General features: G+C 36.3%; 1 protein-coding gene across 4 annotated transcripts in view; it reads right to left on the bottom strand.

Moving 5' to 3' along the window:
- Fkbp5 (FKBP prolyl isomerase 5) overlaps positions 1-25141 on the bottom strand; it is a 110156-nt gene that overhangs the window by 6916 nt on the left and 78099 nt on the right. For all 4 annotated transcript variants that reach the window (XM_078020128.1, XM_078020129.1, XM_078020127.1 and 1 more), the window contains 3 exons: positions 14394-14550; positions 9462-9552; positions 6994-7077 (listed from right to left, as the gene is read on the bottom strand). In XM_078020128.1, coding sequence (XP_077876254.1) covers positions 6994-7077; positions 9462-9552; positions 14394-14550 — 332 coding nt within the window. The remainder of the gene's footprint in view (positions 1-6993; positions 7078-9461; positions 9553-14393; positions 14551-25141) is intronic.

The following is a 25141-nucleotide window of genomic DNA, read 5'->3' as shown; positions in this document are numbered from 1 at the left end:
CTAAAGACTAAGAAGAGGAAAATGACAAAGCAGGTCTAAGAGAATGTTCCTGTTATAAAGGACTTCAAGTGTGTGGCATAAGAAAGGAGCTCACCTTAGAAAGGAACGCTTGATGTTGATTTTCTGGTGATGATGATGAGGTAGACCAGTTCCACCTGAGGGGCCTGGGTCTGAATGGGGACTCTGCTACATTCCACAAACACCTCCCACTAGTCACTTATTTAGGAAAGGAAAAACTCAGAGGTCATCAGTTTTACTGTAAGATGACCATGCAAAAGGATGCTGAGATACTAGGCAGGAGAAGGGCACAGAAATCAGTCTGTTATTCTCTCTGCTATGATGCAGTTTATTTATATGAATAAAATATTTATATGAAACCAAATTTTTTTCATGGTAAGTGCTGAAGTTCTTGATATGAAATTACACCTGATATGGACTAAACTGTGTTTCCCACTCCAAGTTCACAGTGTGATGGTGTTTGGAGATAGGGACTTTGGGAAATAATTAGGCTTGAAGAGGTCTTGAGAGTGGGGCCCCCCAGGATGAAATTAGTGCCCTCTGAAGAAGAGACAGAGTTCACATCCTCTCTCTTCCCACCCACACACAGGTGAGGAAAGGCTATGCGAAGACACAGCAAGGAGTAGGTCATTAGCAATCCAAGAAAGGGCCCTCACCACTGACCCTGGTGGCACCTTGATCTTGGGCTCCCAGTCTCCACAACTGGGAGAAGTAAATTTCTGTTGTTTAGCCATCTAAGCTATGCTATTTTGTTATGGCAATCAAGTTAAGACAATATTTATCTTTTGTCATAGCCTTAGGCCTCCTACTTTTTTTGGGCAATACAAAAACAATAATATAAATGAGAATAAAGCCCTCACCAGTCTCAGTGGTTGGCTTTTTTTTTTTTTTTCTTTTCTGGCACAGCCTTTTCTCTTGCTGGGTTATGAGCTCTTTGAGGACAGGCAGCATGTGTCCTATCTTTTTTGGAATATCCAGAGTTTAGCACAAAAAGGCCCTTTATAAAGGTTTACTGAGTATGCTTTAAAGTCACAGAAATATAACTGAAAAACTTTTTCTATCATTGGGATCAAAAATGTTGGTATGAGTAGAAAAGAAAGCTGTCATTTCATCCAGGTTAGTGAGGCTAGACATTTCCTTGTCATCTTGTCATGCCTAGTTTCTTCTTCCTCCTTCATCTTTACTATACTTACTAACTTTTTGATTATTTCCTAATATATTATTATAGGAAAGAAAGCCAAGAAGGACAAACACATCAATCTTATCACTTCAATAGGTTCTGAATCATCAGAATGGTGGAAGTTATGGTTTCTATAAAAACAAACAATACTTAAAAAAAAATCTTTTTAGTCAGATAATAGAGTTCTTAATAGTTCCTTTACATTTAGAGCTTTTAAAGTTTTTGGAACCTCTTTCATATATTCAACTTCTAATTAATCTAGTCTTTGTTTTACAGAATTCCTCCTCCCAAGGTACTATAATATGGTTCTTCACTGGGGGTGATTTTTGCCTCCCTCCCCCCTCTTACATCTGAAGATGTCTGGAGATATATTAGTTGTCACAACTTCATGGTGGGGGGGATGCCTTTGGCATTGAGTGGGCAGAAGCCAGAGAGGATGTTCAACATCCTAGAATGTACAGGACAGCCCCTGCCCCAAAGAAAGGTTTTGGGGTTGGAATTATCCAACTCGAAGTATCAACAGTGATGAGGTTTAAAAATCCTGCACTAATTGGGGCTGGGGTTTTGGCTCAGAGGTAGATCACTTGCCTAGCACACGTGGGACCCTGGGTTCAATCCTCAGCACTACATATAAATCAATAAAATAAAGGTACTGTGTCCAACTACAACTTTATATATATATATATAAAATTAAATCTTGCACTAAGAGTTAAGGAGACAAAAAGACAAGGTGAACTCTTGAGTTTTTTTTCCCCCAAACCCCAAATCCTAGACTTGTGTCTATGGCATTACTTCTTAATTCAGTAAGGGTGGTCAAAAGCTAGCAGAGTTTTGTTTGCCTGAAAAAGGTTCACAGGTTGAATAGTGATCCTTTATTAGTTTGCTTTAGAAATGCTTTCTTCTCAAGGCTCACAAGAGGGCGCAAGAACCCCATGTCACTGCAATGTCCTCAAACTTCTTACTCTGCCACCAAGTTAGAAAAATACTAAGCAGGTAAGACAGTTAATGCTCTTTCTTGTCCAACAGTTACCGTCAGCTATGAGAACAAAAATCATGTTTGTTGAACTGGCTTGCATGATGTCTAGCAAAATCATGTTATCTATGCTTAATAATTATTTTCAGAGCCAAATGAAGAGCCCTCCCCTTTTTCTTTTCATTACTGTTCACAGGTTGAAATGAGATTCTACAATATAATTAGCACGATCATTCCCATTTAAAAGCTGGAAACAGTTCAACCCTACTAAGGGGAAAGATTTACCCTCTAAGTTATAAACCAAACTGACAGGTCAATGGAAACGGAGCTCCAATGTGCAGAGGGCATGAAATTCAGAGCCCATCTCTGCTCTAACCCACACATCTGATCTCTGCATGTACACAACATGCCAAGTTGAATACCCTGGTAAGATGAGACCCAGGAGGGCAGTATGGCAGACTGAAACCTGCCCTGAAACTTGAAAAGGGAAGGGACTGTATACAGGAAACTATCTACCAATAATTTTGAAGCCTTACAACTAAAACTAGAGTCACTACTGGGATCTTTACCTATAATTAAGAAGGTGCCTTCAGGGAAGTTTCTAGTGGTACAAAATGTTCAGAGAAATTCTGGGAGAAAAGTCTTAGGTCACAGTGGTTTTGAATCTTTCATTAATGTTTCCCTAATGGACTAATGTTTTGAAAGATCTTATCTATCAAAGTGCATGTTAAAAGTAATATGTTCCATGTGTGACTGCTGATCCAGATTTTATCCAAAGATCAGTAATTTTAAGAAGGTTCATAATATTATGAAACATAAATATATATACAGTTGTAGTTGTGATGCTCCCAAACAACAGATTTAAATAATCATACAGATACTTAAGTACTGCTTTCTACTACTGATCATGAATTTTAGCCATCCCCTATATATATTCGGGTTAAAGTTATATGACACATGACTTCATAACATCATTTTATTACCAAAAATGTTGTTCCAAGTTATCTGTCATCAGCAACCAATTAGAGCTTCTGATTACTCTGCTTAGTAATATATTACTAAGCTGTTTACTATGCTGGTAGATATAATTCTAGTCAAATGCCCAAAGCCTCAAAGCTCTTGGATTATTAGAAGTTTGGAAAAATACATAAAATTCAGCCACACACACTTAATGATGGGGATACATTCTGAGAAATGAGTGATCAGGTCATTTCATCACTGAGAGAACATCACAGAATGTACTATATAAACCTATGTGGTATAGCCCACCGTGCACTAGGCTATATGGTATGACATGTTGTTCCTGGACTTTTAACCTGCACAGCATGCCACTGTATTGGATACCACAGGCAACTGTAACATGATGGTAAGCATTTCTGTATCTAAACACACAAAAGATACAGTAAAAATACAATATAAAAGATTAAAAAATGGCACATCTGTATCAGGCCTATCACATGAGTGAAGCTTACAGGACTGAAAGTTGCTCTGAGTGAGTGGAGTAAATATGCAGGCCGAAGACATTTTACTATCAACTACTGCAGACTTTATCAGTATGGTACACTTGCTATACTAAATTTATTAAAAATGTTTTTCTTTCTTCAATAATAAATTAACCTTAGCTTACTGTAACATTTTTTACTTTATAAACTTAAAATGTTGACTCTTTTGAAATAACACTTAGCTTAAAACACAAAAAGATTGAAAAGATACACAAAAATATTTTGCCTTAATCTTTAAGGTTTTTCCTATTAAAACAATATATTTTTTTTAACTTTTAAAACTTTTTGTTAAAAATGAAGTCAAAAAGGGCTGGGGTTATAGTTTACTGGTAGAGTACTTGCCTAGCATGTGTAAGGCACTAGGTTCAATCCTCAGCACCACATAAAAATAAATAAGTAAAATAAAATTATTGTGTAAAACAAACAAAACTGAAGTCACAAATGCAGATGTTAGCTTAGTCCCACATACAGTCAGGATTATCAGTATCACTGTCTTCCATCTTGTCATCTTGTCCCACTGAAAGGTATTCAGGGGCAATGACATGCATGGAGCTGTCATATCCTATGATAGATAACAAAGCTTTTTGGAATCCCTCCAGAGGGACCTGCCAAGGCTGTTCTATAGTTAACTTTTTTTTTCTTTTTAAATATGTGAAAGCAGTACTCTCTAAAATAATGATAATAAATATATAGACAAAGAACATAGTCATTTATTATCAAGACTTATATACTGTACATGATTGTGTGTGCTATACTTTACTTTCATACCCTTGGTAGAGCAGATTTGTTTACACCAGCATCACCACAAACACATGGGTAATGTGTAGGCTATGATGTTATGACAGCTATGACATAAATAGGCAATAGGAACTTTTTAGCTCCATTATAATCTTATGGGACCATTATCATAAGCAATTTGTCATTAACTGAAATGATATGTGGTACAGGACTGCATAGTAAGGACTTTTATGGACTCTAGAATATAGGAATCACCACCCAGGTCTTAAGGGATTTTATAGAAATCTTTCTATTTTACTCTTGTATATTATCTATTTGGGTATAAAATAATCCATTTGGAATCTTGGTTGAACAATGTACAAGTAGCTGATATTACTCAATCAGAAATAAAAAAAAACCCTCACTCTCATGAATTTTAAAACCCACAAAAATTCATACTGGAGGGCTGGGGTTGTGGCTCAGCGGTATAGTACTCGCCTAGCACATGCAAAGCCTTGGGTTTGATCCTCAGCACCACATAAAATAAATAAAATAAAGGTATCATGTCCAACTACAATTAAAAAATAAATATTTTTAAAAAAACTTACACAACTGGAAAGAAATTTGGGGATTAAATAATGTTCCTCCCTCATTTTTCACATGCAAATAAAATCTCTTTGGACCTTAAATGACTTTAAATCATTTGAAGAAAAATAAAGCCTAGTTTTCCAAATTCCCAGTTCAGATCTCATTCCACCACATACCAATGCTTTCTGGTGATCCATGCATCATTTTAGTATATGTAGTAATTATAAGTAAATATATGTATTATTTAAATATCTGGACTTCAAATTTGACTACATCCTACAGTAAGAACTGTTTTATATTACAACCCACTAGCCACTTAAAAAAATAAGTTTCATGTAATGAATCTTAAATTCTGTTGTACCTTTCTACTAAGTTGATTTCATGACTCAAGCTCACAGTTTGAAAAACAGAAACCATACATGTTGCCTTCTGACTGTTTTTCTTTTGTGTTGATTGTACATTCTTAGAAAATTCTGTTTCATTTGGTTTAACATTGACTCTATTATCTTCAGAGAAGGTTATAAACCTAATAGCATGTCTTTTTGAGAGAGAGAGAGAGAGAGAGAGAGAGAGAGAGAGAGAGAGAGAGAGAGAGAGAGAGAATTTTTAAATATTTATTTATTTATTTTTTTAGTTATTGGCGGACACAACATCTTTGTATGTGGTGCTGAGGATCGAACCCGGGCCGCACGCATGCCAGGTGAGCGTGCTACTGCTTGAGCCACATCCCCAGCCCCTAATAGCATGTCTTATAGCAGATGCTCCACAAAGACTTGTTAAAGTATATTTATGTATCACTGCTTTATACTTTTGAAAAACAACACTAAATTTGTGTTTGTGAATGGCAATAGCAAGAAGCAGGAAAAACAAAACAAACAAACATAAACCCAGGAAAGAAACCTTGACAGAATTCCCATTCTCTAATTTTAATCCCCAAACCCTTTCTGCTCACAGAGGAGGCATGTATTTAGGGTTGGGTTAGCAATGGGTAAAGCATGCAGATTTTCCTTACAGCTGAGGGATTAAGATCTAAGGAAGATCTTGTAGCATTCCTAGATGCTACAAGAAAGTATTTTCAGAAGCAATCTATGATACATATTACTTAGGAATTTCTGAAGATTTTTCACAAAACCAAATGTGCAGGGATCATCTTAGCCGTTAGAAGCAATTAATACTCCTCCTGTCAATTGCTTTTGAAATCTGTATATAGCCAGCCCTCAGACATTGTGTCATCCATTCTAGTCTTGACTTTCTTGGTAACCAGCTGACATCACAAACAATATCTTTAATTTGCTGTTACAGAAATATTTATAAGCAGGATGTATAAAAATACAGATATTAAATATATATTAAGTATTTATTGTTGGAATATTTACGTGAAAATTGCTTTTCCATTTAATAACCAGAGATTACATATTTTTCAGTTGAAAGTATTATTAAAACAAGAGTCTTAAGGAAACAATTATCTTTTCTATATTTACATATAAGCAAATGTAACATAATTTCTTAAGAACAGTTAACACTTAATAAATTTTTTTGTTTTTAAAAAATATATCTGAGATGAAAAATTGTGCTCTATATATGTAATAAGAATTATAATGCATTCCGCTGTCGTATAAATTAAAAAAAAAAACAGGAGAAATGTCAAGTATTATTACATAAAAATATGAGAAAAAAAATCTATGCATGTTCTTTTTCCTTTCCTTTTGTCTTATGTCCTAATGACTTTATTAAGAGAGGAAAAAGGAAAATGACAAAATTCACTCCTGTGAATTCTATTCATTATGGAAGGTTATAATCTAATTATGATGTGTACAAGAGTTGGGTTTTTTTTTCCATATTAATTCATTATTTTTCACCATTCTTTATACTGAAAATGGCAGACTTGTGAAAATTCAGGTTTATTCTCACCAAGGAGGATGTTCAAAGAATTCATAGTAGGAAATATCAACACAACTCAATGATTCTTGAGTGAATTCTTTGACCTAGAAAGGATAGTACAGAAGCTCACACACCTTGAAGTATACTGTTCCCTTCTCTTTGACAATGGCAGCCTGCTCCAGTTTTTCTTTGGTGTCCATCTCCCAGGATTCTTTGGCCTGTGTATAGATTTGTGGCAGTGGTTAGAAGAGTACAGGAGGAAAAGCATCAGCTGATGCCCTGAAGAACAATTAGCAGCTACTTCTAGAGGATACCCAAACTCAAAATACGCTGGCTGTTAAAGTTGCGTGCCATTGCCAGTTTACTGCGAGGCTAGTGCTCTCTTTGTGTTGCTTTAAGAACTCACTTTCCATGAGGATCAGATTGTGGCTTAACTCGTGTTGCTCAAGAGGGTCGAGCAGGCAAAACACAGGAACATAAATTGCTGAGCACTGTGAGACAATGCACATTTAGAATGATAAGGTGAGGCCATCCAATAAAGGCGAGGGCTCCTTATATCCCTCCTATAAACATTTCCTCTAAACTGTTATAATTTTTTCAAGTTGTTTCCCTCAAGTCTTAGTTTTTCATCTCTAAAATGGGAATTAAGTCAGAGTTGTATATTCATACTGAATTTTCAAAATTCCAGGGCAAGCAGTTTTCTCGTCATTGTAAAATAAAATAACCAGATATACAACAGCCTCCAAAGTTATATATCCAGCTTGTAAATATATAGTTGGGGAATTTCAAGAAAATATAACTGGGAGGGTAAAGCTCACACAAAAAAATCGCTTCAGAGCACATGAGTTCATCATCTGCTAGTTTATATTGTGTGTATCCTCTACTCTCCACCATTAAGACACAAATCAAGAAACTGCACTTTCCAAACCAACAACTGGATTTAGGCTCATAAAAGTCACTAGAAAGGTTGTTGGGATCTTTAAGGGAAATTAATAATAGAAGTGTTATTTAGTGCATATGAATTGTGAAGTTTAAGTGGCTAACTGTAAAATTCTATTTGAAAGATAATTAATGTGTTCCTGGTGTCACAGCTGCTCCCTGTTCCTACTTTAAGTGAATGAGGGGGATACTAATTTTTTTGGCAACTCATTTGCCTCCCAATCGTTTAGCTCTGTTATTTAAAAGCCTCATTAACAAGGGTCCTGTGCATTTTTCATATTGGCTTCAGTTTTTATGGAGTATAAATACAGCCTTAACACAAGGCAGAGAATGAAATCACATTACTCCCAACAGCACCACATGCCTTCCTGTGTGTCAATACACTGGCAATGCTGCACAAATACACTCAAGGAGTAGAGAGAGCAGAGGCTCTTTGTGGCAGGCCACAGTAAGAAGGTTCCAAATAAGCACAGGAGGGAAGAAGAATGGGCTTCCTCTATAAAAAGGGAAATAGGAAAGCTGAAGGTCTAAATGACCATGTGTGAAAGGTTATTTTCTCCTTCCTTAACAAAAACCACAAGGTGATATGGGACAGCACTGGAAGATCAGCGCTGAGTTAGCAGGCCTTCCAAAAATGCTACTCAATAAATGATGGTGTGACAAGAGCATGTGTTTGTTTTGAGGAAAACAAAATAGGAGGGGCATGATTAGGGACATCACTGATAGGGGAGAAACCCAAACCAGTCCTCCCCTTACTTTCCTAGCCCAAAGTTATAGGCCCACAGGACAATTTCCTTTCCAAGTCTGATAAATTACAAATAGTCACATTTCTAGCTCAAAGCTTAATGTATAGAAAAAAGAGGTGGTGGTACTGTGGGTGAATAAGCCAAGAATACAAAGGCAGTCCCTGAGGAGCTCCAGGAAGGGTGGGGCACTGGTCACACAGGGGTGGGGGGGTGCACACTGCTGAGAATGACAACACATCTAACTTAGGTATGACTTTGTCTGTTCTGTTAATCTGCTGCTAAAGAGCCTCCTAGGTTGGAAATTACGTCAAACAAGACACACCTTTCTGGAATCCAAGGCAACTGACAAATACTCTCATTTCTACTTTGACAGATATGAAAAAAAGGTCTAGGGTTAGCAGGTTTCTTTCCTGTGTCTGGTCACACAGACAGATGGCCCCCAAGGCCTGGTAATTGGGATAATAACTTTTAGAGTGACAGTCAGGTCTATTTGTGACTCCTGTGAAAGGTACAATTCTTTCAGCCCTGGAAAGCTGCACCCCACACCCCTAAGGAGCTTCTTGGCAGTACGTGAACCTTTCTGTCCTCAACCCAGAGAAAAAAGTACAAAAAGAACAAGTCTAGGAACAAATAAAGGAACAAGTCTTGGATTCTACCCAAAAAAGTTAAAAAAAAAAAAAAAAAGGCTGACACATAGAACAAAATGAGAACACTGAGGTCCTTGGTTGTATATCAGCTGTGCTATGTCAGATGTCCCACACTCTAGTAGCAGTGTGGGAGACAAGAGACAAACTTGAAAATGAACAGCACAACACAGAAATATACACCAGCTATCTATACCACCTAGTAATAAAGTAAATAAAAAGTGGATGGAGAAGAAATTTATGGTGATTTTAGAGAAATTGGTATTTTCTCACCTTTTCGAAGCTCTTAAGTGTAACTTCATATACAAGCTCAGCATTAGGTTCAATGCCAAATTTAGGCTTCCCTGCCTCTCCAAAACCATATCTGAAATGGAGAGTAAAAAATAAAACTTTAAAAGAATTGGTGTATTTCCAGACACTTTCTTTGGTACTTTGAGGTATCATATTAGCATAGTGCTATCATTTGCAAGTTACACACAGTGACCCTGAAGACAAAAGATGTTGATCAGAAGATATAGTGCCAAATATCACTACTGTAGTTTTCTTAGAAACTGGGCTAGATTCAGCTTTCTTCTGCTTTGCATACACATGTAATGCAACATCTATACTACTTGGGACAGCTTGCTTCTTAATGTGATTGCAAATGTCATTGCCTTTTTTTCCCTACTTGTTTTTACAATTAGCTTTCTGGCATTAGGCTCTTCTCCTTAAGCTTTATCAGCAGGAAAGACAAAGGAGATATAGTCACTGTAATTGTTGTAGTGGTGCTTTTTAAAGTTTTAATGAGCTTTGAGTTTTAAAGTGTTATTGTCAAATAGTTCTGGGAACATCTACCCTGACTTTCTGATAGTACCACTTCTAGTCAGATAAATGAGGGGAAGGACTCACATATTAGGAAAGAAATATGTTCTCTCAGTATTTAATATTTTAAAAAATAATACTAGGAAACACACATAATATACACATAAATTAAAAGTAGCAGCTCTAGCATCTCACAGAGACACTCTCTTACAGTTTTGTAACTATCCTATTATAAAATGCTATACCTTTTAGCCAAATCTTACTGAATAAAAAGGTGGGGATATGTAAATTTGTATTTAGGATCATTTAAGATCTTTAACAAATTGAACATATTCAAGAAGCACGCATCTGCTAGAATGGAAGTTCTAGTGGAGCTGTCTGGCTGGTTCAGTTGGTACCCAACATTTAGAACAAGGTCCAGCATATCAAGACAGTATTCAATGGAATATACTCTCTTCCCATAAGCCAAGCTATTCTTGGTACATGAAATGGTATTATAAAAAACTTAGTAAACTCAAACTTTCAGGTTATAGGTTGAAAGACGTCAAAATGAGGTTGATAATACCCCTAGTTTCCTTCAGGACTGAAGAAGTACAATGGGCCTGTCCTATGATCTTTACCCCTTGCCTGAATTTTCCAGGAAAAAAAACAAAACAAAACTGCTTACTCACTCACCTCCATGGTTACACAAGAAGGTGCAACTGGAACTGAGAGAGGCATAGACATACAATGAGAGCTGGTAGGATGGGGGTGTGGTGGCTTTAACAGCAGGGCAAAGGGTATCTTCAGCAAAGAAATAAAAAGAATGTAATTATCAGTAGCCAATTTTAGGGAGTGGTGCCCACTTTTCTAACTTGCTGGGAATGAGGTAAACAGGGGAGTACTTACTGAAAGCCTATTTACTGAGAGCATGTTATGATTGAGTCCTGTGCTAATACTTGGGGACAAATGCAACAGATGATCTGGCATTTGCCTTAGACTGATGGCCCTTAATCGGGGCAATTTTAATCCTCCCTTCCCCAGGGCAAAGTCTAGAAATATTCTGAGGTTTTTACAACTGGAGGGGTGCTGCTGGTTTCTCTTATGCAGAGGTCAGGAACGCTGCTGAACATTCGACAATGCCCAGGACAGCTTCTATAACAAAGAATTATCTGGCCAAAAATGTCAATAGAGCTGAGGGTAAGAAAACCTACTTCAGAGGAACTCACAAATAGGGTCCATGTGGTGGGAAGTATGAGAACTGGGTAGAGGGAGGCATCAGAGAATCCTGCCTATTATCAAAGGGGTTAAAGAAGACTAAAGAAGGAGATTATTTCTATAACTCTCTTGGCTTAAAATGAAATGATTCTATCAAGTGTAGGTAGAGCACAGCAACCTACAGAGGCAGAAGCTCACACCAAATAGTTCTGGGAACATCTACCCTGACGTCTGTATTATATAAAAATTTGGCTGATTATGCTAGTTCAGTCTAAGCAAAGAAAGACCCAGGGCATACAATTCATCTGTCTGAAAATGAAAATACCACAAATGGAATTCCAGGACTTAAACAAAAGATAAGCTGAGCTACAGTAACAGAAGGAATTCATTATTCCTGTCCTTGAATTAATGGTTGCTTCCAGAGAGCAGAGATATAAATAACAACTTCTAGTGACTATTAGGCTTTTGTACACATACAAGAACTACTCACATTACCCTTGTTACCAACTGGTTCTTTTTTTTTTTTTTTTTAAAGGTTTATTTTGGTTCACTTTTTAAAAAGTTGTCAATGGACCATTTATCTATCTATCTATCTATTTATATTTGGTGCTGAGAATCAAACCCAGTGCCTCACACATGCTAGGCAAGCGTTCTACCACCGAGCCACAACCCCAACCCCTGCATCCTTTTTATAGATGAAGAAACTGAGGCTCAAAGAGAAGTGCTTTTTGAGTGGTCTCAAAGAGGCAGTGGAAGAGCCAGGATTTAAGTGTGGCCTGAAGAAACTTTAGTTTTTTGACCCATGCAGCCTCATTATTGGACTATAACTCTTGGTAGTCTGTGTTTTTGTTTGGGATTGTTTTAAGACAAAAACATAAGGAAAGGAAGGAAAGAGAAAAAGTTAAAATTTTTCACACTTGGACCTAAAATAAGAGGAAAAAATGGGTTCTTTGGAAGTGTTTCATGAATTTCTTATTATGAAAATATTTTGCCAAGAAGTCTATCAAAGTCAAAGAGAAAGGGTGCCTTGGATATTTTATGGAGATTAAAATAGAAATGACATTAAGAGCATAAATTTGCAACAGCCATATTTATATCACTCAATATAATGTTATATAAGTGGGAATCTGAATAAGACAAGTAAATTTGTTACATGCAAACAGGTTTGGTGTGTAAGGATTTTCTACATACATGAATAGTATTATGCAATGCATATGCAGAGATTACACTTTGCACACCATCACTTTGAACAGAAAATAACATGTTCCTTCCAATTATGCAAATCATAGCCATAAAACATAGAACAAATTTTTTAAAAAAGTTTTTTTTATAATTAGTTATACATGACAGTGCATTTGACACGCTGTATACAAATGGAGCACAATTTCTCATTCCTCTGGCTATACATGGTAAAGAGTCACACCAGTAATATAATCATACATGTAATGAGAAAACTTTTATACCAAAAAATTTATGAAAAACTTGTCTGCTACTTTTATGCCTGAAAACATCAGGAAAACCTACCACATGTTAAAACAGAATCTCCTTTTTCTGGTGGCCTAAGGGTAAAATGGAAGAGAAAGCCACCACAAAAGTAGTGATAGCTGATACACCAAGGGTTTGATGTGCCAGGCAATTTGCTAAGTGCTATATCTGACTGACTTCATTTAGTCCTTTGCAACTTTATAAGGTAGACACTGTTATCCCTACTTACAGAAGGGGAGATAAGTGACTTGTTCAAGTGCACATAGTTGGTAAGCTGCAGAGCAGGGTTTAACGATTAATGATATATACAGCAAACAGTTTAAGCCTTCAAGGAACTATTTGCATTTATAAATAAAGACAATTTTCTTTTCTTTTTGCCACTAATAACCTAGGTTAAAATGTAATGAACTGATTCATATATTATATGCTCACAATATATATAGAACTTATCCTCAAGGAGCTTAAATATGCAAACATACATTAAATATAAATCCTATCTTCTAGCGAGTTTACTATAATTTTGGAATGCTAGATTAAAAGTAATTAGAGCCAGGCATGGTGTTATACATCTGTAACCCCAGCAATTTGGGAGGTTGAGACAGGAGGATCACAAGTTCAAGGCCAGCCTAGATATTTTAGTGAGGCCCTTGGCAAGTTAGTGAGACACTATCTCAAAATAAAAAATAAAATGGGCTGAGGATGTGGCTCAGTGGTAACATGTCCCTGGATTTAATTCCTATTACAAAAAAAAAAAGTAATAAAGAATTATTACTGCCTCAATAAAGGCTTTGAAGAGTTCATGGTGGAACATCTTGGAAGGATTCTCAAGTGGGTAGTGCCATGACCAAAACATCACCTGAGAAATATGATTATGGATCAAGTGCTAGGACAAAGGTAAATAAGCCTCTGTGTTACTACAGAGGCTACACAAAGGCAACAGTACAAAAGGCATGATATTACCTATTGGCAAGGGAGGTCATCAAGAGTCTTATTAACTCAAAATCCTACCAATGAAAATCCTTGGAGCCCAGGGAAACACATTATTAGATAAGCAGATGCACTTTCATGTAAACAGAATCAAAACACACTGGTTTCTCTCAGGGGTTCATTTCTCAAGATAGAAGGCTTCGATTCATGGTATAATTTTCGATCTAAAAATAATACCAAACATGTTTTCACAAGAGAGACTGTCAGTGTCTGATAGTTCTAAGCTTGGAAGTGCTAATGGATATCCTTATAGTGGGAAAAATTTAGGCAAAAATGAGTCATCTCCGCTGTCTTTAGATCCAGGAAGAACAGGCTTTTTTGCGGGGGGGGGGGGGGGGGGTAGAGGAGGGAGATGACTCTATAAGAACATGTGGCACAAATTCAAGTGGTAATAAAAAATCATCCAAATGCTTCAATTCTCAATGCCTTCTGCCCAATTTAGAGAAAAAGAGAACGGGGCAAGAGAATTACATATGAGGACTGATAACTGCCTGACTTGGCTACATGGCTGGTAATACTATCCTTAACATGCATCAACCAAATAAACATACTTGCAAACCTTTGTATACTATAAGGCCCATTAATTTACTTGATGACTAACTATGACCTGACTCAATGAATTGTTTCCACTGTTGTATTAACATCACTGAAAATATCAAAATGCTGAATGAAAAAGTAAGCATATTCCTGTTCTTTAGATACCTTCTCAGTGTGCTGAACTGGTATGCTGCTTACCGTGGTCCAAGATACAAAATACATTGTTCTTCCCGCTGCATTTTCTCCAGGGCTTTGTCAATTCCAATCGGAATGTCATGGTCTTCTCCTTCACCAACAGTGAATACCACATCTCTGCAATCAAACATCCTTCCACCACAGCAGCCTTCCAGGTGGACTGAGGGTGAGACAGGACAATCAACAAACTGGCTCCTTAGGACTCAGTAATTCAGTGACGTGAAGAGTGAGTGGCCACCAATGTAGCAAATACCATTTCCCCTCTCTCATTTCATTAAGAAACATAGTGCTACATCTCATCTCAGTTTCGCCTACCCAGCAATCATATTTCTGTTTTAAGCTAAACATAAAATTGCTGATAACCTTATCAATAAGAGGCTTAGTGGGCAATAAAACCAACTAGAAGCTGGGCTCAGTGGTGCATGCCTGAAATCCCAGCAGCTTAGAAGGCTGAGACAGGAGGATCACAAGTTCAAAGTAAGACCCTGTCTGAAAACTAAAATTTAAAACATAGGACTGGAGATGTGGCTTGATGGTTAAACACCCCTGGGTTCAATCCTTGACACAAACAAACAAAACCCCCAAAACCAAAAAACAACCCCCCCCAACAAAAAATCCAACTAGAACATAGGTTTAATCTAAGCCTATGACTGTTTCCTTACTTGTAACACAGGGTCAAGACAGATTACATAAAAGATAATTATTAAAATGCCAAAACTTAATATCAAATATATAATGACCTTCTATAACTGTATCTTGACTTCAGATTCTTGGGCAAGAACCCAACTGAGTGGTTATTTCCTTAATAATATACCAAGGTTAACTGAAGCTCTTTCTCTTTAAAGGTCCTAATCACATTCACAAATATATATGAATAAAAATTAAAAATCCAAAGGAAACACATAAGTAACTAAGCTGTTTTCCTTAGTGGAAGTAATAAATTTAAAGTGTGAAGGAATCAATAGTATTACTATAACTTTACAAATCAAATTATTATTAACAACCTCTTTTGAAATGTAAAGTGAAAAGGTCAATTTCTTGGGATCTAAGTCCCTAGGCCACCAAAATTCATTGAGCTTATTCCCAGGGTTATTTCATATTAGATAAGAAGCTTTCATATTAATACAAAATAGAAAAAATACATATACACATTGTTTTTCCTTGATAGGTTAGATTCATTTTTCTAGGAAAAACAATTCTCTGAAACCTTCCAACTACTGTTAACATTACGAATATTTATGCCTTCCAGTCTTTGACTCAGTAAGAAAAACAGATGGCTTATAAGCTAGGGTAACATTCACCAGGGAATATAATAATTTGTCTTTCATGAGAAAATTCGTTATTCTTACTTCTGTAATATAGTAGCCTATATTCAAATCTATGGCATTTTCCTAAAACACTTCTTTTCTAATACTGGATAATCAACTTTGGATCAATAACTTGCTTTAGAGAAACTGAAAATCACTCTTCTCTTAAACATATCCCACATCCAATAAGATAACTATTATTTTCCAAAATAGTTGTGATTTTCAATTACAACTTACTATACATTTGAACTACATGACCTCAAATGTCCCTCAAAGCTCTAAAATTCTATGATTCTATGACCCAGAGAATTGAATACTATAACTCAACATAAGCCTGAAACCAGCTTCAAAGCTAACTACTATAGCTAGTCATTTGATGGGTTTATCTTTAGCTTAGGCCTGCGAAATGAGATAAACTATGAAGAGTAAACAGTGGTGGTTAGTACACATACTAAAAACCCAAATATTGCCTGGATATATACACTTTAAAGCTCTCTACTCTATTTTAACTCACTAGGATTAATACAGGTAGTATTAATGATTTGCTCCCATTGCAAATATACGATGGAGTCCAAAAAGCTTGGAGTAAACTAGAGAGGCCTGGATCTTGAGTCAGTTCCTTCAAGTGACAGCAGGAGCTAGACTGGCTTTCAGGGTGGGGTTGGTATATGGTATTTTGTTTTATATCCCATACTCATAAATGCAATGTTTCCCTGTAAATTATATTCATTTTTGGAATGCTCTAGATAAAACATTCAACTTGCAACAAATTGAAGGTCATTCTGAATTGGAAATATTTAAAAAATAAATTCAATTTACTATTTTCAATTCCATCCACATTAGGTTCTGCAGGAGGGAGTCTAAGGCTTAAGATATTTTTACTGGAGTAAAAGTTGATTTTCTAAAGAGGTTGAGAGTTTGCATACCTAAATTTTCTTAAATCTTCCCAAGAAATTTAATTTAGACTAATGGATGATACTTTTATGAAAAAGATTGCTGAGCAAAATGAATTTTAGCTCATGTATTATGTAATGTCTCAAGTATTGGGACGTTAACAGATTTTTTTGGTCTGAGGGTTATTGTTAGAAGTATTACCTCCCCCTATCCCTACCCCAAAAGGATAGCACATTTAGTAGGGGAGGAAATTATCAGTATATTTGTTGTGGCTTTTGGTTGATCAAGTTTGAATGTGTTTTCAAAACAGGAAACCCAGACCTTGCAAAGGATTTCTGCCTGTGTGTCATTTTTGTAGCCTGGCTTTCAGCTTGTATGTACTTGAAATCACATAAATAATTTCAGGGTTCTCTTTACATGTGATAACCCATCATTAGAGGGATAAAAAGACTGCCTACTAATAAACATGTTGGGAAAGATAAGTGAAGTAAGCAAGTCAAAACAAACAAAAAATAAAAAACAAAGCTAAGTAAAACTATAAAAAAGGCATAATTAAGAAAACAAAACATTCATTGTAACTAGTCTGTCTGAAAGAGACAATAAATGATGGAACCAGTAGTGTCTGTGACTGTCTAATATAAAGGGGAACTTTTTTGTGCTTGCTCCCATAAATACTTATTATCTTATATACAGGCTACTTTTTTTTCTTCTGGTATATCTAATTCTTCAAAATTAGACCTGAACAGTCACTACCTATTAGAGTACCATAAAATCTTATTCTGATACAGACCCACACATGAACAGCAGTTTATATTTGTATACATAAAACTACCACCATGTAATATTGATGTTATCTGCAATATCAGACCAAGAGGTGGTATCATTGCCTCAGGGATATACAGCCCATTGATTCTTTATATCTACAAGTAGCAAAGGCTATCTTTGCTGGGTTAGCTGGTTTCTAAACTTGGAACGAGTGACAAGTTCTATAAGATTGCTAACAATAATTCACATACCACTTGGAGTACAGGAAGATTGCCATTGCCATAATGAGGGCTCCCCTCTCTAGGTGATAGATACAGATGATATGCCTAGTTCCTATAGATCCAGTTATTTTCTTGTATATTGTCTTAACAACTGCTATCAAAGAAAACCATGGCAGCTCTGGCTGTGGAAGGCCTGTGGTTGCTTTTGACCTTATATCTCTTAGTGCAAATACTCACTTAATAAATATTTAATAAAAAGCAGCATGACTCACTTGGGAGCTTAGTCTCTAGGGCTCAAGATGTCTGTCGCTAATCTCAACCAAGATGATTTATGGGAAGTAAACGATCTATGATGTTCCAAAGAGAATAAAAGTACATACAGGATGCTTCTACTTAAGGCTTTTTTGGTAGAGAAAGAAATAAACAAGTTAAAAAGAGACAATATTTTCTCCTGACTCAAAGTCTACATAACTTAAAGGGAGGAAGGTCCTCTAAGTCCCACAAAGTTAAACCAAACCAAATTATCCAAGCTTAGCTGCGCAATCTGAGTGTAACCACATCAAGTGAGCCCAGTCTGCTGCAAAACATCATTTAAACTGGAGCTCTGACTTATTGTTCTCTTACTGCCCTAGAGCAATTTTGTTTTGAAGAGCACAGAACACCCTGTTCTGAATGTGGCTGGCACATGAACTCGATGTGCTGACAGCAATTTGTACTTCGATTAAAATAGGGGAAAAAAGGAAAGAGAGAGTGAACAGCAGTAACAAAAACTGGAATGCAAGAACCCCTAAACTGTACAATTGGTATTTTAGGAAGTGAAATTGAGAAAGAGGCTTCATAACTTAAAAAAAAAAAAAAAAAAAAAAAGGCACTGTAAACACTCCAGCCTAAAGACGTTAGCTCTGGTAAGTGTCTGTTTTCTCCTTTTCTAATTATAGTAGTTGGTGTCTGATAGCTTTGCACTCATTCCCAAAACAATTGCTGGGTCATGGGGATCTGAATGGGAATATAATGGCATTACTACTAACTAAACAAGACTGGTCATTTGGCCAGAGAAAATCAGGTTGTGACAGGTTACTCCCACTCAGCAAGGGTTTTTTCTGCTGCCTAATTCATACCAAATGAGTTTCTCCTGCCTAATAGAGCAGGGCATCTGACAGAGTGGAATTTTAATAATTGCTCTATAAAGGCAAGCAGAGATGAATTTTTAAAAGACATATTAATCACTGATTACAAGGAAATGGCTTTCATCAGGCATAGTGGTCAAATTTCCCCTAACTGCCTCTCGCCCCCCCATACCATTTTGTATTATTTGAGGTGAATGAACACTATTGGGAGATTGCTTATGGAACTCAGGACAGATACTAACAGAGGGCAGGCATGGGACCTGGCCACTGCAATGATGTTACATTTATACAAATGATTTCTTCTTCCTTAGTCTAAACAGGAAGCATACACCCAGCAAATAACTTAATCAACACAAACTCAACACTCTTCATTCCATACCAGTAGAGCACTGAGCCAGACCTGGATGCCAGTGCCATTTTGCAACTTAACAATTGTGGTTTGGGGACACAATTTAAATTATTGGGACCTCAGTCTTTTCATCTATAGAATAGGGATAATAATACTAGTTAACTCATAGATACTAAGAATTAAATTAGGTATTGAATTAAAGCTTTAGCACAGTACCTGGTATTCATTAATTCATACACTGTGGTGTCTACCATGTGAAAACAGTATTACATTTGAATATAGAGATGAACTCAATGAATGCTAGCTGTCATTATTTTCCTATAATTAGTCATAAATTACACCAGATTAAATATGTCTTAGAACTCTGTATATGAAAATTTTAATGGAGCCACAGACAGCTGTCCAAGTATAAGTCAAGTAAAATTCCTAATAGGCAAATGCACTGTATTATACTTCTTTTGTATTTCAGCACACAGTTCAGGGCCAGGAAGTAAATGTTTATTTAATGACTAATCTGAAAATGGGCATTAAGAAAAGGGTGGTAATTTTCACTAATTAATAGAAATTTTTCTTTTTGAATCCATTAGTCACTACTCCTATTTTAATAAATTCTAGGAGGCTATTCAAATTTATTAACAATATGGAGCTTTTGTTTTGTAATTACTCTAAAATAAATTATCCATTGTTTGGTTGGGTCTTTTTTTTTTTAACCAATAAAAGAATATTTTCTACTATGATTATATACTACCTGAAGACTTGGAGATAGAATACCTTTTACAAAGGAAGGAGCTATATAAATCCAAAACTTCTGACAGAATTAACATTGTTCACTTTAGACCAAGATACACTATGTTATTTTGTGAAAACATAATAAAATAGTTTCAAGAACTTGCTTTCTCTTAGACTTATTTTCCAGGACATTCATAAGTACTTCAAAAGCATGTGAACAATGACCATCACCACCAAAACAAAAAGCCTCAGCTCTACAAGATCTCAGCATGGTCTATTTAAAACAACAACAACAAAAAAAAAAAAACCAATTTGAGGTGGGGGAGGTACCAGAGATTGAACCCAGGGGTGCTATACCATTGAAGTACATTCCCAGTTCTTTTTGTTTTATTATTATTGAGACGTGGTCTCACTAGTTTTCTTAGGGTCTAAATTACTGAGGATGGCCTCCAATTTGTAATCCTCCTGCCTCAGCCTCCCAAGTCAGTGGGATTATAGGCATGCACTATCATGCCCAGTTTATCTTCAATTTTTGGTGCCTTGTTTTTGAGATTTCAGTTATAAAGAACAGATAGATTTTGTTATAACTGTCACATTTTCACTTTATGAGGCTTTCTGTCTTTAATAGGAGACTTTAACTCATCCATATTTTTTGTAATCACTGATGAGCGGTTTTATTCTTATTTTAGATTTCTTATACAACAGTTTCCTTAATTTTTGCTCAATTGATTTTTTTTTTTTGGTTCCTCTAGTTCCCCACTCCAACTGGATGCTTTGGTAGTTCTAAGTGCTATTTTTACTAATACTTTCCATTAAATTTTTCACAAATTGTATAAATCAGCACAGGCCAGGCGCAGAGGTATAAGCCTATAATCCCAGATACTCCAGAGGCTAAGGCAGGAGGATCTGCAAGTTTGAGGTCAGCTAAATTTTCACAATTTAGCAAAACTCTGTTACAAAATAGAAAGGGCTTATCTCAAAATAAAAGAGGTTGGAGATGTAGCTCAGTGGTAGGGCACTTGCCTAGCATGTGCAAGGCTCCAGGTTCAATTCCCAGTACTGCCAAAGACCACAAAACAGCATAATTTTCTCTGGAATAAGAAAATTATTTTGGACAATTGGGCTTCCTGTCTCCATTTCTTCCACCTACCACACTGTTAAAATGACCCAGAACAGACAGGCTGTGGAGAAAAAGAAATAACTTTTACACTGTTGGTAGGTTAATAATTTAGTACAACCACTATGGTAATCAGTATGAAGATTCCTCAAAGACTACACATGGAACCACCATGTGACCTACTTCTAGGTATTTATCTTGAAGAATTAAAATCATTATGCTACAGTGATACATACATATCCATGTGTGCATCAACGAATGAATGGATAAAGAAACCATTATACACACACAATGGAGTTTTTTTCAGCCATAAAGAAAAATGAGTGCTGGGGATAGAGCTCAGTTGGTAGAGTGCTTGCCTTGTATGCACAAGGCCCTAGGTTCAATCCCCAGCACCACACACACACAAAAAAAGTAAAACTCAGAAGGTCAAGAGTCATATTTTTGTATGCAGAAGCTAGTGGAAAAAGGAAAAGAAAGGTGGGAACGAATTTCAAGAAAATCAGAGGGAGAGGCTTGTAGCTCAGTGATGGAGCACTTGCCTGGCACCTATGAGGCAATGGGTTCCATCCTCAGTACCATATAAAAAGTAAATTAAAAAAAGTTATTATGTCCATCCACAACTTAAAAAAAAAATCAAAGAGAGCTCAAGAAGGATGAAAAGGTAGGAAGGGGGCAGGGAGAAGGGAAGTGCTGATGAGTGATATTGACCAAAGTATATTGTTATATCATATGCATGTAAGAATATGCTAATAACAAATCCCATCATTATGTACAACTACAATGCATGAATTAAAAAAATGTGTGTGTGTAGGGAAAGACCCAGAACCTTGGTTTAGATTGTTTATTTTTTTAATTTATTATTTTTTAGTTGTAGATGGACACAATACTTTTGTTTGACTTATTTATTTTTATGTGGTGCTGAGGATCGAACCCAGGGCCTCACATATGCTGGGCAAGCACTCTGCCTCTGAGCTACAATCCTAGCCCCTTGGTTCAGATTGTTAAACTTAAATTATCAATATTACTTTTAATATTATAGCTCTACCATTTCAAGGCTCTTTCCAGGTAAAAAAATATTCAATACAAAAATTGTTGTTTTGTTCACTAGTATTTTATTCCTTGTTATTTCTTTTTATGTTTTACCACAACCTACAGTATTTGTTTCAAAAAGGGTATCAATCTGCATATTCTAAAGTTAATTTTGTTCTCCTACTTAAATGATAGATTGTGGACAGAATTCTAGATTCAAAATACAGAAAATAATAATGGTCAAAGCTCCCATCTTTGTATTTAGTATCACCAATAAGACTCTCCTCGTTCCTTTGCACATACCTTGTTCCTCTCTGGAAGAATTCAGAACTTTCTTTTAAGCTAGGGAATTCAGAAATTTCACTAGGCTATATCTAGATGAAAACAGTGGAAAACTTCTTTTTCTTGTCTGCCTATCAACTGACCCTGATATTCTTAAGACTCCTTCCTCCTCTAGGAAATTTTCTATTACATGTCTGATTAGATGCTCATTGTCTCTCCTGGATTTTTCATCTATGTCCTCTCATTTTTTGTTCACCTTTTATATATCTTTTCCTGTGTTTTAAGATATCCTTGACTATGATTCAGATCACCAATTCAGATTTCAGGGACCATTTGTTGCACTCTTTGTCCTTCCTCGAGTTTCAATTTTGATAAACATACTCTTAATTTTCAGAAACTTTCTTGTCTTCCCTTTCCTTCAGAAAACTTGGTTTTTTGACTTATGAATCTAATATCCTTTCAACTATCTCTGAAGATAGTAATCAGTATTTTAAAGTTCTCTTCTATTTCTTCTGTTAGTTTACCTTGGTGCTCCCCGCCCCTGCCCCCCACCCCTTGTGATATTTGCTGATGCTGCTGCTGTCTGGTCAATTTTATAAAACAAAACAAAACAAAACACGGAATTCAGAATGATCAAATGATCTGGCACTGTTTTTCTAAGCAGTCGAATGTACTTTCATGGCAATGTATTTTCCCAAAAGGGTAAGCTGATTTGGGGGCAGGGGGGTTATGGATGACAATTTCACAAACATTTACTGAGTAGTAACTTTTGGTATATGGTACTGGAGATTGGACCCAGGAGTGCTTTACCGCTGAGCTAAAATCTCCAGTTCTTTTTATTTTTTTAGACAGGATCTTGCTAACTTGCTGAGGTTGCCTTAACTTATAATCCTCCTGCCTCAGCCTCCAGAATTGCTGGGATTACAGATGTGTGCCACCATGCCCAGATTTTATTGAGCAGTTACTATGGGCTGAGCGTGTGTGCAGAGTAAGGTTGGAAACACCATTTCCCATTGCTGATGTTATGGAAAAGATTTACTTCAGAAGTGGAACTCTGAAATTATTTGCTATTATAGCAAGCTGCCTTTTCACTTTTTTTCCCCTTTAAGTCTATTTTAAAATTTCAAAGACACTTTATAGTCTCTTTCTCTAGTTCAAGATTAACACCTGCAGTCTTCTGAGGCAGATTGCCAGTTTACTTTAGAACCTGGCCTTAACCTTGGATTTAGCTTTGGAGCAAAAGCCACAGTCAGGTAATAGTTTTCAGCTCTTGGCTACAAACTAGAATTACTTAGTGAGTTTTTAAAAATAATTGTTCCATTCTTTGGGATTTTCATTTAATTGGTCTAAGGCACGGGCATCAGGATTTTTAAAGGACCGCCAGAGAATTCTAAATTCAGCCAAAGCTAGGAACTACTGCAGAAGAGGTTACTAGCCCAGCTGTTCCATATTGTTTTATAACAATCCTGATGATTGCCCCATAGCCTGTTCTGGCTTCCTAGCACCAACTGATTGTGAGCTTGGAGTTCTGCCCTAGCCTGTTGAGAAGAACAGTATGTACCTCTGCAGAGGTCTTCTCTACACCTGTTTTGGGTTGAATTTGCTGAATCTAGTTTCCACCAGTCCAATTTCATCTGCTTTACATATTCTAAAACTTCTTCATAATTTCTGGCCCACTTTTTATATTCTGCTATTTTCCAGTACCGATATTGATTTTTTTCTTCTTTTTTTGAAAGTCTCTCCCCAACCCACCCACTTATCATTTCAGTGGCTAAAGAGGGCATTCTAACAACTTGAACCTACAGATCACTTTGTCAAAATGTTCTCATTTGGAAATACTGCCGATTGTGCATTTTCTGCATTCAAATGTGACTGAAAGTACTGAGGCAAGAGACCCGACACTAGGCCAGTCTTTTGATGAGCCTGCTCCAGCCACTGAAATTGAAATATCAGAAGATGTGAGAGACTAGGAGTTGAGGGAAGAGAACTGGAAATATTTAGAGCCTTGTTAGTTACACTGGATTTTAAAAAAAAATATTTATTTATTTTTTAGGTGTAGATGGACACAACACAATGCCTTTATTTTTATGTGGTGCTGAGGACTGAACCCGGGTCCTGCCCGTGCTAGGTGAGTGCTCTACCGTTGAGCCACAATCCCAACCCCTACACTGGATTTTCTAGGAAAGCAAAGCTTAAAAGTGGCGATATAACCACTACTGTCAATTTAACTAAAATAAATTACTAAAGTATCAGTCTTCTTAATCATATCAATTAGGGTACCTTTTTTTTTTTTAATGGAAAAATTACAAGACAGTCATCTAAACTGACACAAGAAAAAGCACAGTGGAACAGAACCAAAAATTGGTTTGCTAACATTAGGATCCTGACAGAGTAAAAACAAAAAATTCTTTGAGAAAGAATAAATCTTGTCAAACTAACATAAGCTCTCTCTTCCATGTAGAGACAAATTATGAAAAGGAAGCAAAAGATTACAATTCAGAAAGACTTAAAAAAAATGAACCTGGAATCCCATCCTCCAAGTGGAACCAGGTCATGTTATTTATTTAAAAAAAATTTTTTTTTTAAATTTTAGTTGTGGATGGACAGAATGCCTCTATTTGTTTATTTTTACATGGTGCTAAGGATTGAACCCTGTGCCTCACAAATGCTAGGCAAGCAGTCTGCCACTGAGTGCTACTCTGCTCCAGCCCATCAGTAAAAGCCTTTTGATTTGGTCCACATTACTCTTCAAAAGAAAAAAAATTCTACAGAAATATGATACATATCTGATAACTATTAAAAAGATATAAAATTGATTTACTGTTACTAGAGACAAATTAACCATGAGTTCTAGGTCAACTCTGCATAGGCTAAAGGATTTGCTAATGGACTAGATGTAAGAAATAAGGGAAATCAAGGGTTTCTTTC

The sequence above is a fragment of the Ictidomys tridecemlineatus genome, chromosome 8 (genome assembly GCF_052094955.1).
Source record: "Ictidomys tridecemlineatus isolate mIctTri1 chromosome 8, mIctTri1.hap1, whole genome shotgun sequence".
Classification (NCBI taxonomy): domain Eukaryota; kingdom Metazoa; phylum Chordata; class Mammalia; order Rodentia; family Sciuridae; genus Ictidomys; species Ictidomys tridecemlineatus.
Note: the sequence above shows the minus strand (reverse complement) of the source record. Positions and strands in the feature narration are given on the sequence as shown.